This window comes from Anguilla anguilla, chromosome 3 (genome assembly GCF_013347855.1).
Source record: "Anguilla anguilla isolate fAngAng1 chromosome 3, fAngAng1.pri, whole genome shotgun sequence".
Classification (NCBI taxonomy): domain Eukaryota; kingdom Metazoa; phylum Chordata; class Actinopteri; order Anguilliformes; family Anguillidae; genus Anguilla; species Anguilla anguilla.
Window position 1 is genome coordinate 18,977,434 of NC_049203.1, and position 14,456 is coordinate 18,991,889.

At 40.0% G+C, this 14,456-nt stretch overlaps 1 protein-coding gene across 1 annotated transcript; it reads left to right on the plus strand.

Annotated features, from left to right (window-relative positions):
• Nucleotides 1–13,379: 13,379 nt before the first annotated feature.
• Nucleotides 13,380–14,456, plus strand: LOC118222627 (insulin-like growth factor-binding protein complex acid labile subunit). The gene has a single exon (XM_035408352.1). It carries the CDS (start codon nucleotides 13,380–13,382, stop codon nucleotides 14,454–14,456), a length of 1,077 nt encoding a protein of 358 aa, XP_035264243.1.

Consider the following 14,456-nt stretch of genomic DNA (forward strand, 5'->3'; position numbering starts at 1 on the left):
TCTTAAATAGGAAACTGACTATCCAATATCCTGAATATTCCAAGGAATTTGAGAAAAATAATTTCTCTCCAGGTCCTCACTGTTTTCTGACAGTGCATTTTCCACAGAGCCATATGGTCTGAAACCAAAAGGAAACCTTCTCCCAAAACAGCATTGCTTGTCTGCTGGTCCTTGCTATGATCCTTCACCACTGCCAGTCTGCACATATTGAACAACCTTTTAATCAGGTCTTCATTATATATCAGGTGTTCCTTGCTGCCACCCCATGCCACTGTCAGTCTCACATAGTTTGAACAATCTTTTAATCAGGTTTTTGTCAAATCTCTAGTTCATGACCCAGTTCAGATATTTCAATCTTCCTATAAAAGCATAATGACACTTTTTGAGTTAAAAATCCAAAGGTGAGCATGCCTGAGACTCCCTGAGAGATGATCTCTGATATGTAACAGACTCCACTGACAGCATGTGACTTTTCAACTCTGCTATGAATCAACCACTGCACTGGAACCCAGTGGATTCCATAATTGGCATTCCTTCCAGGCTACTGCTTTGAGCATTAAGCAGAAAACCACTAAACACGCACAGGAAATTAAACTGTTCCTTTTCAAAACTCTTGTCCACAGTTCTGCCTTCAGCTGAAGGTTATCTTGTAATAAATGCCCCCTCTTGCAACTCAGTGTTTGTGTTTTGATCACAATCATGACCATATGTTTTGCCAGCAAAGGCAGTTCACTCTTTCAGCTCTAACCACAACACAAGCAGTTCATGCTCCCACACACCATCCCAGATAGCTGCATCGTGTTCCCTGAATATTCATTCTTAAGAAATACATTTTTATTGTTGGCTGACAGAGAACTGAAACCACTGGATAATGGTTTGGCTTGTCAAAGACTGTCCAGCTCTTTTACCAGTTCAACACGGACAATGCACCAGACATGTACATGCCTACATTCAACAACCTGATAAAGTGTTTCTCAATTCCGTGATGGCTGTAGCTTCCACGCAGGCAACATTCACTTCCTTCTACCTGAGCCAACTATTCATTGAATCCAGGTTCTGATCCTGACATACAGATGCAAGATTAGGTTCCTAATGTGGTCTACAATAGCATGTCGAACAAAGTGTACTGAAGGAGTGTTTAAGCACTAAGACTACGCTCATTGTCATGCCTAACATTCTGTTTTGAAATTAAGATAATGTTTTAAATGGTGTGATTACTCAGAAGAGTTTCTGCATTTTGAGAACCTGTAAATGCATTTGCATACATTTTAATTGCAAATGAGGATGAGGGTATTCAACAGTCTACAATCACTCATTAAAAAGATGCTGTCCTTGAATGAGCTCTCCACAGAACCAGATCAATGGGATTTAGAGAACATATTTCATCATTACTGTGCCTGTGAATCACAGAATAAATGTTTATTTTCAGATTCTTTACAGATATCCATTGTACTCAAGGTTTATTGTATGCTAATTATGCATTACATATCAGATCCAAATACAAATATTCACATCTTTAGTCGGGTGGCAGCTGTGTCATCCGCCAACCTACAAGTTGGAACATATGTATAGCACTGAGAATGTTGGGTTTGCGCAAGAAGCTGAGTGTCTGATTGACCTCACCTTGTGGTTTATGAGACAGGAAGACAAAATATATATGTAGTAAAACCTATTGAACTCTGCAGCTGGTGAAAGCATACTGAACTAGGACACAACAGCTTCACAGCTCAGATAGAACAATAAACCATTAATGTATAAAACAGGACAAAATAACATAAAAAGCTCATAATAAACCCCCAACCAATTGAAAATTCTCCTTGTTTGAGCAAATTTTCACACATCGTCATCACTCTGAGAACAAAGACACAACAAAATCTCTCATTCTAAAATGGTCTTCTTTAACTACAAAAAAAAAAAAAAAACTGAAATAGTATGATGAACTTCACTTTGTTTTTCAAATATTTTCTATGCTCGGCAGTATTTAGGTCATGCTTTGGATCTTCGTCCTATTGGATAACCCAAACACAATCCAGTTTTAGCCTTATGGCAGAGGCAGGCAGATTTTTATATTAAATATCCTTGTGTTTGATAGAGTTCATGATGCCATGTATCACTAACAAGGTTCTCAAGGCCTTTGGAAGTCAAACAGTCCCACAACAACACAGATCCACCACCATACGTCACAGTGGGGGTTAGGCTCTTTTCTGCTTGACTATGCCTCTTTTTGCACCAAACCCACCTCAGGTGTTTGTTGCCAAAAAGCTCTATTTTTGTCTCATCTGAGTCTGACCATATAGCCCGGTTCTAATCAAAGTTACAGTGGCGTTTAAACTCAGGGGGTTATGCTTGTGGTTTGAAGACAGCTGCGGCCAGAAGCCTTCCAGATTGCTTCTCAGCATGGAGCTGGCTTCTTATTGTACTTTTGCAGACTTAGTGACCCCAGGATGCAACCAACTTTTTCAATTATCCAACTGTGATCCTTTGAGAAACTTTTGCCTCTCAAACCAGTCTGTGTGGGCAGATTACACTTGCCTCCTCTTCCAGTCTTCCAGACAGGTTAGTTACAGCTCCATATGTTTGAAACTTCTTAGTCATTGTCTTAATAGTGGAGAATGGGTATTATTACAGTATATTATTAACGATAGTGTATTATTGTCAATGTTTTATAGACATTGTCTGATTTTTGAAGATCAACAACCTTTCATCTCATTTAATTTGTGTGTTCTCTGGCCTTCCCCATGCCAATGGATGACTAAGGGAGTTTGGCTTGCACGTCACCTCATATTTATGCCCCAGTGAAATAGGTGGCCATGGTTGACCACTTAGAGTTCCTAAAGACACAGGTGTTCTTAAAAAAGTAAAATATAAATGGGTATACTGTATATATCAATTAAATCCACCTGTTAAAAAACTGGTACCCCTTCGAATTACAGGCCATTAATTGTACAGTAATTACTGGTAAATACTAAGTAATTGCTGGTTTTTACAGAATAGTGACAAGTAATTACTTGGTAATATGCAACTGAAAAAGGGTGTCATCACCAGTAACTTTGTTGTAATAATGGGTAATTACTATGTAGTTAACAAGTTAGAAATTGATGTTTTCACCAGGAAGGGTATTGTAATGTCTGGTAATTAAGTGGATTCATTTATTTCTTATGTACACATCCTGTTCCTTGCTAAGTAGAAACATTAAGTACCCAAACCCTGCTTAATTAATTCACTCCCCTCGTTTGTTGTCTACGGATCATTCAGTGAAGGTCGACAGAGGGAAGGAGCCATTAAAAGATGGGGTGCGGAGTGATTTGGCAGCAATTGGAGGCAAATTTCCCCGATTTGTGTTATATTGTCTGATTGTTAAACTTAGTCTTCTGTGAAATGAGTGCTCTGCTATCTCTGTGTCTTCTGCCGACTTCTTGGAATAAAGTGTCTCGGTCAGGATGGGATTAGGCACCACAGTGAGGTTCTCCCACAGCATACTGTTCAGACTAGACCGTTTGTTAAATTGGATTGTCACTTCAGTCTTGTGTTATATCTTTGAGCTCACCCTGAATGTGGTCTGTACAGTTCTCATTTTTTTCATGTCCCACATGAAACACTTGGAATGATCTTCGAACATGTTTAAAATTTCAGAAGCTTATTATCAAACTAATTTAAACTGGGTGGTCAAAGACTTGGAGTTCAGCGCAACTTGGGACTGTCATGTTTTTCTGAACCTTATATATATATATATCAGCTATTGTCTATTTTTTTCTGCAATGAGAGCTATTTCTTGGCCAGGTTTTTCATTAAAAAGTGTGAGACTAACCTATAAATAACATTAAAAATTACATATTTTCACTCATACCACAGACATATGTAACATTCTTAATAATTCCTTTGAGCTGAGTCATGGTTGAAAAGAAAATACCCATGTTCTCAGGTCTCCTTCCCTCTTTTAATTTCAGCAACACAACCACCATTCACAGCCTGATGGAAAGCCTGGATGCTGACAGAGCCTCAGAATGTTACTTCCAAGAGTTTGTCACCATGGTTACCATCTGTTGCTAGTGTTCTTGGTGTGCTGGGGAGCTGTGTTGCCTTTAAATTCAATCTCATACATGGCTGCCAAGAAAACTTCAGTGTTTCTATGGTAAAATAAACAGTGAAGGTTTATATTTGTGCTTCACCTTGTGCTTCATGATGATTATGGTGTTTTATTACTAATAGACACTCTTGTTTCTATTATAATCTCTATAATAATAACACAAAACGTGATGTTATGCAGTCATCTATAAATACTGTTGTTTTGCATTAAAACAATAATTAAATGTGAGTGCAAACTGTTACATGAAATCCAGAAAGCAAAAACCAACAAGAAATGCTTCCTCATTTGCATTTAACTTAGTAACTACTTGACTTATCACTGTGACTGTGCATTGTATTGTTGCATTGATGTACATATTCCATTTCACAAGCCACTTAAATGTTTTCTAGCCAGTATGGGATCTCCAAAATGCCAATATAAGTCTGTTGCTCTAAAGGCAAACAATCAGTGTAATACTTTCTGACAATAAAAAATAAAGAACTTGCTCAAAGAACTTGCTATTGGTCAGCAGTCCTCAGACTTGAAGTGCCCTACCCAGACATGAAAATCTCTTTCAAAGCTTTGGCATCAGGAGTAAAGGACAATCTAATTCTATCAACAGGAAATGAGATGACACAATAAGAATAAATGTCATCTAAGTCACGTTTGTTGTATGGGGCTTGAGCAATCTTTCCCAAGACCCCAGGGTCCTTTCAGTGACGTGACATTTTCATCTATTCCGTCTTCTATCACAGCTACCTCCTGGTGTGCTCCAATAACTTGGTTACAACACATTTTTCACTCAAGCTGCCCCTTAAACAGATGCAGGTGAGGGGGACTTCTATCAGTACCAGAGAATTAGAAACATAGAGGGGAATCACACTGCACATGATAATTTTGTTTACCACTGACAGAGCTCACTGCTACTGGTTTCCCAACATGCCACAAAGAGGTGTCAGTCATGCTTTCCTTTTGTTCTCCCAAATTTGGAATGCCTAATCACATTTATCAGCGCTCATTGCAGCGTGAATCTGCTATTTATTTGAGAGGACAAAGAAGCATGTTCTCTCTCCCAAAACACATGCTGTGCTGCTTCACACCACAGTTTGCAGGTTGGCCTTGAACAGATGTGTGTTGGGCAGGAGGCGAGGGGGTGGGGGGATACAGAGCACACCCTGGCAACCACAGTGATGGAAGAAAATGGGGGAAAAGATGTCAAAAATCAAGTATTGTGCTTTTGTATCTCTCTTCCTCTCTTTCTCTGTTGCTCTCTCTCTCACCATCTGCACTCCCTGTCCCCTCTCTCCCTCCCCCAGCTCTCTGTAAGGGTGGCAGCTGTGACCGTGCCAGAAAACAGCAGGGTGGTCTCCAAACTTTCAGTATTGCCTCGGACACTGCTGCAGGTCACCTCAGTACATCTGTACGCTCAGTAGGGGTAGAACGTACCCCTGGATTCACGATAAGCCACTGCTACCATCCCATCTCACTTAAAACACTTCATTTCCCAGTCTTTCCTTCCTCCCAGGCCCCCAGTCACTTGCTGATAATATCGACCAGAAATAAATAAGCTCATATTTGCATGACCAGGCTAATTGTCATGCTGTCAGAACTGCACCCAAGCATGTACCTATACCCCACCTCATCTACACTTGTAACTTGTTTAATCTTCTACTTTATACTTTTGGCAATTAGTTAGGTTTCACAGCAGATTGTAGGGCCACAATGGCTAGAACACGGGCTAGCAGTTTATAATAAGTAGTCAATAGACCTGTTTTAGTCTTTTGAAGACAAATTTTGTTTTTTCATGCAGGAATGAAAACGGAAAGGTGTTCCAGGGCTCTTGTGTTCTGGTTTGTATGATTAGTCAAATCAAGATTCAAAAAATGTTTTTTATAAATCAAAAAAATAGTTACCTCATTCTAACTAAATTATAAACTGAAAAAAATGGTTTTAGAATTAAAAAAAAAAAAAAATAGTTCCTCAGCTTGCTATGAACTCCTAATCATTTTTTTTTTTAAACTACAGAATGTAAGGCTAACGTTTTGTTGTTTTTTTGTTTGTAAATACTCTGTTATGTTCTCCCCGCTTTGTTAAAGTTTCAGTTTACCTGTATGTTTGATTAGCTTGGATAAATAAATAAAAAAACCAAAAAGCTTCCCTGGGTGGAATACATCTTTAGCTATTATGCTCTTACTCAAACTCCCCCAAGTAGTATTTTGCAAAGACAAGCTCCTGCACATGAGCTGGCATTGGCGTCAGACGTATCCAGTCGTGGAAGGAGGAGGGTATATCATTTACGGCATTGGAGTAATTTTAATTATAATGTCCCCGAAGTGCGATGCCGTCACTGTCGCATATCTAGTGTTAAAAGAAACTCTCACTTGCTGCCTCTCTGCAGGTGTGCCTGTCTCTAATTGAGAAACTTGGTGATGACTTCTGCTCGAATTGCATCAAAGAGATGGGGAGCAAAAAAGATCTGAATCTGAACAATAGTGGCTAAATTTGCGTGGAGAAAACATTTGGGGAGAACGCATTATTCAAGAGTTGCCAAATATGGTATCTGTATTCGACACCATCCCGAATACCAGGACCGTGATTGAAACTCGTAATCAAAGTCTTGTAATGGTCATCTTTTTGTATGAATGATAAAAACACATGCTATGGCCAGGAGCACAACTCACTTCATTACAAATTTTGAAGTGTATTTAATAGCAATGTATGCATGCATTTTGATCAGTTACAGTAAGTCTGAGTGCAGCTGGTTTAATGGCACTCTTTGACTTCAAAAGAGCCTGACCCTAATGCAGATGGGGCAGGTGACCAAAGCTATATCTGCCAGTCTGAGTGCAGGCCCCACAAAAACAGGATAGCTGTGTCCTTATCACAGAGCCCCTCAAGATTCAGGACCGGTTTGTCACTTCTAATTCAAACATCACTGGGGGTAATTATTCCATAATGTGATTTTTAGCTCCCTTTTTTTCTCAATTGCCTCACTCCACTATTTGATTATAGTATTTCAAACATCCTGTCTGCTATGCATGGTGAGCAGACAGGACGTGTGAAATACTATATAATTTTGTCATTGTGTTTGTATTGTTTGTAATTACTCTCAAATTGCAAATAGCATGTTTTCCAATCCTTTGGGTGACCTCTAAAGCGAGAGTAAATAATGCATCGCAAATTGTATTTGGACGCGAATGAACTGTGTCACAGTGGATGAGATGACATTATTCAAAGCTGGAACCTAGAAGAAAGTCACTTGCATCAGGCAGTTCTGCTTGTTCTCTTGCATGTCTAAGCTGGAACAGAAAAAATACCCAGACTGGCACTGCTCTATCCGTTTTCATACAAAGCACAGAAAGAAGAGAAGATGGGATTCAAAACTGGGAGGTTAATAACCTGCTTGTATTTGGTTCAGCAAAGCAGTGTGCTGTGGGTTTGCTAAAGGAAACAGCTGAAACACTTGGTCTGTAATTTTCTCAGAAGGAAGGCTCCAATTACCAATAAACAGTGATCTATATGACACACCTGCTTATGTACACATGCCCTCTAGATTATGCAATGTTAATATTCATTTGACAATCGATTAAGAATTTCTCAATGGCAACTGAGTGGCCATAAAGTCTGAAATATACATTCTATAGTTTGTCAAATAAATGAAAACCGTTTCTGTGTTGCTTCCATTGTCTTGGAGATGGTTACACTTTAACGGGTTTGTGTTCTGTACATTTTTGTAACAACAGCGCCATCTATAGATCCATTAGAAAGAGTGGGTCAGGCAATTACAAATGGTTGGAGTGTCAACAATATATATTTATTTAATGTACAAGCTTATTGTATAAACTGTAAAAATGAGAAAATAAAATTGGTGGTGGTGATTGTGGTGGTAGTAGCAGCAGTATCAGTAGTTGTCATCAGTAATGTGAGTACAGTAAATTGTTTATCCCTGTGTGTTCATAAAATGGCCATTCTGTAGATCTACAGTATTCTGCTTTGAATTTCAAAGGGAATGAACATGCCCCATTCCTCAAATAAATTAATTTCCCCCAATAAAATCCATAGCTTTCACAGATGTGAAACAACCGAATACATATTTAACATTATTACTTGTAGGCAGATGCTGAGAAAGATGCAAAGCAAAAAACAGGTAATAATATGCATTATTTTTTTGATAAATAATAATTGAAATATGATTTTTCATGAAATAGTAGTATATAGTATATGAAATCTCAGCTCAGACACGTATATTTCACTACGCTGAAACTGAGCACAGTGAAGAAAAATACTATAACATTACTGTGTCTTCATTGAAAACATAGTAACCATCCTGATGCTTTAAAACAGACCCTCATTTTGGACATGAAGTTGACACAGGCAATAGAAGAATTAATATTATTATTTCTAACATTTGTTACTGTAAGCGCAAAGCCCCTTGGCTATGAATCTGTGAACTGCTTGGTTGCTATAGCTGTCGAGTGTGTGAGAAGACTGAAAAGCTGTACTCTTGGCAGTGCAAAATAAACTCCTCTGTAGTGCAGTATGTGTGGGCAGAGCTTCTATAATGTTGTTTAGCTAAAATGAGGAGCGCTCAGTGATAAATGTGGAGCAATATCCAGTCAATAAGGAGATGGCGAATTACCTGTCTCTAGGAGACATTACCTGGGAAGGGGTTTGCTCCTGAAGAGGAGTACATCAAAACAATGGACACATTGTGCTGTAATCCAGTTTTACAGTCCTGGAGTTTATGTGATCTATGGACACAGTCACACTGTCAGCATTAGATCCACGGATTACTGCAGAAACCACTTCCCACACCAGTGATAGAAAGGCAGGGTAGAGAATAGAGAGTGAATTGTTGCTGCAATATTAGTGTGGGAAAAAAAAAGAAATAAAAATCAGGCTCTACTCGACAGCAATCACAAACTGGATCTTCAGTCAATGGGCCCCAAAAGATGCATTTTAAAAAGAGCAAAACATGATTATCATTTTCCTTCTTGAATAGGTATCACATCCTGCCTTGGCAAATGAAGTGTGCCATGACAATCAACCTTTATTTGATTCTTGATTTACAGTAAAACGAACATACAGCCTGCATTCATTCGTTTTACATGAATGTTTTGTGATTATTCTTTTTTCTTTTTGTTGGGTACTTACCGCTTTGTATTGCACATTGGCATAAAAAATTATATTACACATCTGATCACTTTTCACCACGATGGGTGTGCTTCTGAATGCCTATTTTTTTAAAAGCCTTTTTGTATGTCTCTAGGGGGGATCTTGCGAAGGTCTGTCACTGACATGGGCGTAAAGAGTTTGTTAATGTAAAAAATAATGATAAAAATAGATTGAATATAACTTCAAAGTTTTTTTGTTTTTTTCATGTCTGAGGACAACTAGCCACTTTTTCAATAGATCTGGGTTGTCTAAGTGTAGTTGGTGAAACTGAAATGAAGACCATTTTGTTATTTTCTTCCCTGAAAGTTGGAATTGCATAAGCACAGATCATTTCCAGTCCTTCAGTCTTATGCAGTAATTTGCCTTTCCCTGCAGTACTGTTGAAATAGGAAGCCATGCCACCTCTTGAGCACCATGGTCTCAGACTGCATGCATCAAAAAAAAAAAATAATAAATGGTCCCAACCAAAAATTAGACTAAACATAATTTTGTGGAAAATAATCAGGTAATATACAGACATGCAACATCTGGAGGCATAACGTCCCTCTTTTGGCTCCATTGTACGACTAATATTGCCACAAGGTTATGAGTTCATAATGAGGTTTTAATAATCAGTATTTTTATTGTCACTGTAAGTTTGCTTTTCTGATCACCTGCTGCTGTATTGAATTAAATGAACTTCAGAGTGTTAGCTATGCTGAAAAAGAGTCATTGGAAAGACGGGAGGTGAAAATATAACGCAAAATGACTTTAGTTGGCACATCAAACTTATTTATTTTTATGTACCTTTCCCACCCCATGTCAGTGTTTGCTTTCATATGTACACAATACACGGTAAAAAAAGAAAAGAAAAAAAAAAAAAAACATTTCTCCAAAAATAATTGCACATGCCTGCATACACTGATGAATATAATACCTATTTACAAACAGACTAACACACACACACGTGCTCACACACAAGGCGCACACACACACACACACACACACGGGCTGACACACAGGTTTGGGCTTCAGTGAAGGGCACTAAGACCCACCTGGAAGCCACTAGCATGGCCTGACTCATGTCTCTGCACCTGTTAGGTCAGAAGTCAGGTGTACGCGGCAACGCAGACGCTCTTGTTTAATCAGTCACTTCCTGTGGTCGTTATTTCAGCAGGGATCGACGAATAAGGCACGGGGAATGTAAGGGTAAGATTCAGCTGGCGTTGCGTGGGCGGACCTGAAACTGCGACCGCGCTGCGCCTGGTCTCATTTGTCTCCACATCTCACAGATGGCACATCGCCAAAGCGACTGGCTGTAACTGCGAGACAGGGTCTGAATCCCAACCAGGCTGGATCTCCAATACTGAATACTGATCCATCTGAGCAACCAGCCCTACAGCAAAGTCAAGCAGGCACTGGGAAGAAACATGCCTTTCCCCACTTGGCAGGACAGTGGTTAGGGAATTACTTTATAATCAGACATTTGCTGGTTAAACCTCTAGGTGGGATAGTTTTGTTGTATCCTTGAATAGTGTGATTAATCTTTGGTAATTGCTTTAATAAATATCCTACTATATACTCAAGTTGCATGTAAATATGTAAGCCTTGAAAGTCATCCAGGAAATTGAATAATCTCACTGATATAAGCCCCATTGGTCTCCTAGACCAACAGTGTTCTCTTAAGATAAACATCTTCAGTCATCACCAATCGTTTATTGTCTTAAGTTCCCATGCTTTATCTACTGAATATACTTACTGCCACATTGCTATAGTCTTAACTGGCCATAGGGGGTACCACGTCTGATATATTGCAGTAGAATTAAGTCCGTTTATCTCAGCCTTGCGAAGAGTCACATGTCATTACATACAGTAAACAGTGGATGATTGGCGGTTGCATTCAGGAAGAGGTCAAACCGCAGACAAATGAACTTAATTAGAGGGATGAGCCGTTTTGCTCTTTCATCCATAAAAGCTAAATTTTTCAACACTACGAAAAGAAATGTTGCTCACATTTCTCTCTCCACCAGCGTGATAAATGTAGCATATTTATACAAAGCAAAATTGCCCATTAAGTTATATTATACTGAGTCGGGCGTAAGAACTTATGGGAGACATTATAAATGCATTCATTTTAAAGTAGAAAGACAGCAAGGCATTTTACTGGCATAATGTGCATTATTAGCAACGTTTGTCACAGTGATGCCGTAATTATATTATCCGGCCTGCCACAGCTACATTTCTACAGGAAATAGTGGTAATAGGAAATTGTTCAGATGATCAGGCATACTTAACAAAGAGAGTTTCCTCATCTGCAATAAGCATTACATGTTTTATTGCCCATTCTTAGATAGCTCTGAGCAATGAAAGGTTGATAACTGCAGATAATTCATCCATTCAGGCACCATCTGCACTATGATTTATAGTCGTAAACCTCTTAATTCCAATGAAGATAAACGTGAAGAAAATGCAATTGTAAATACGTCAGACTAATCAAGATATCAAAAACATTAATGTATCGTAAGAGAAGCAGCCTGGAACTGTCTAATAAAACCTGGTCCTGCTGTTTTGCGATGAGAACAATGGTGATGGAAGTAAAGCAACCAACACTCAAAAACATCAATGCTTTCAATGCCTATATTCAGACTTGGGATATAAATATTAAGTATAAAAAATTAAAAAAAAAAAAAACTAATAATAGAAATATGTTGGTCATTATTAGATATCGTAGTGCTCATTTTTGGAAATTCAGTGTTGTTGCATCAGATGGAATGTTTTTAGCCTGTTTAAAACAAAAATAGACACAAATACTGCACATTGTACAGGTCAGAGGTCACATGTTAGCAATGTCCTAGAACTGACAGAATACATGTCCAAGCTGCATATTCTCATCTCATTGTCTTAGGGTGGACCTTATTCACCAAAGCAGTCATGCATCCAAGCTTCACAAGTCTCCTGACGGTAAGAATCCAGTACTGCCACATGATAGAGTAGGTGTCTGATGCCACTGCAGGTGTAATCTAGCCCATGTTAAGAGTTGCTGGGCAATGATGCGAACACTCATCTCCCCTCCTCCCTCTGAGGCCACACTGATCCACCATCTCTCCCGGGTTTGATACATAGAAAGGGACCGGGTTCTTCCGGCTGCCGAGTGAATTATTCAGACATCTATTGTCTCCGCAGCGCTCATCTGCCAACAGGTACAGAAAAATAGGGCAGTGTCACTCTCCTCCTTTCACAGGTAGCTGCCTGCTTCTCAGTCCCATATCAGGGCTCTGTTTCAACTCAGGTCAATACGGGAGTGGTTAAAAGGACAAAACTCTGAGCGCCTTCTTCATCAAATAGGTAAGGGCATCATGTGAGCTTTATTATGTGTGTGTCTTGCACATATCATGGCCTAAGCAGCATTATTTTATTAATCACAGTCATGTAATTTAAAGATTAAATATAATACTGTATTGCATTTCAATGTCATTCGTGTTATTTATGCACATAAAAATAGCATGTGCAAATATGCCTTTTCAATGTCAAGCTATTTATTACCACCGATGCAAGAAGCCTGATATTAAACAGAAAGGAGTCTCTCTTTCAATTGATACGAAAAATTTGTAAACACTATCAAAAGCTTAGAACCATGTCTTAGAACCTTGGCACTATCGCTAAAACATCATGTTGGAAAATCAACTCAACTGTATTATTATGCAGAGGCAAAATGAAATCAGACAGCTTACAGAAGGTAAAAGGCAGCAGACATTACTGAAAAACAGACCAATGTCTTCAGAAAGCTGACATCAAAATGCTATGATGAAATCTTGATTCATGTTGGTTTTTGTATTATTGGTTCACTTAAATTATGGTTTGAATTACAAGGTTGATAGACATGTAAATTTCACCCAGTATAGAATTTAAATTCTTAAAATGTGTGTATTCTGATACCCATTTCTGAAAAACATCCAGTCTTTAAATACATAGACATTATGTACTAATATAGCAATAGTGTTATTATTCATCTTCAAATTAAAATATATGATCTATGATGAGTTGTAAAGTGTAAAGTTTCAGCTTCAAAGCTGTAAGTGAGGAATACAGGTTTCAACATTAATGTATTATCTGTTATCCACCATCATCTTTGCTCTCTTCAAGGATATGACATTAGAAAATGGCAGCTAGCTTATTCTGCTGGTTCCTTTTCTTCACATTTGCAAAAAATCTGCAAGGCCAGGTCTGGCAGTCCTGTTGGCCATCCTGTGACTGTGTCACTGACATCAAGTTCCTGAACTGCTCCTATAGGGGGCTCACTTACGTGGCTGGGGACTTCCCCCCAGATACCAAGCACTTGGATTTGTCTGGGAACTTTCTAACAGCGCTCCACAAGGGGGGTTTCAGATTGCTGTGGAACCTACAGGTCCTCCTCTTAAGTGACAACAACATCAGCAGCATTTCAGAAGGTGCGTTCTCTCCCCTGGAGAGTCTCTGGAAGTTGGACCTGAGCCAGAACCGGATCTCCTACCTGAGCAAGAGCTTCTCCCTAGGCCTAGACTCTCTGAGGGAGCTTCTGCTGGGGGAGAACCAGCTGACCTTCCTGGACGATGGGAGCTTCCTGCACCTGGACAGCTTGCGGAGGCTAGACCTGAGCGGCAATGCCATCCGGTCCGTCCAGACGAGGGCCTTCATCTGCACGACCACGCTTCGCGAGCTCGACCTGCAGAACAACCGGTTGGGCTACCTCCCCAACGGCATCTTCTCCAGCCTCCGGTCCCTGGAGGTGCTCAACCTGAGTGGGAACCGCATCCACAGCATAGAGGTGGGGGTCCTTACTCCCCTCATCAGCCTGGCCTTATTGGACCTCTCTCAAAACAACCTGCGCACCATCCTCTTTAAGACATTCCTCAGCCTCCGTACCCATGGCACCCATCTCCTCCTGGGGCGCAACCCTTGGCACTGCGACTGCGACCTGCAGAGGGTCTTCAGGAAGCTGCGCAGGGTGCGCAGGCTCTTCCTGGACGACTACCGTAACCTCAGCTGCGTGGAGCCGGCAGAGCTGCGGGGACACCTGCTGAGCCGGGCGGACGCCGAGCTGTGCGTTGCCGAGACGGTCACCGTGCTCGTCATTACCGTCACCGTGGTGATCACCGTGCTAGCCGCCATCGTCATGGCCGAGACAAGCAAGAGGAATCCAATGGCGAAGCAAGGCTCAGAGGAGAACACTGGGTTGGAGGACTACACTGAAAACTAA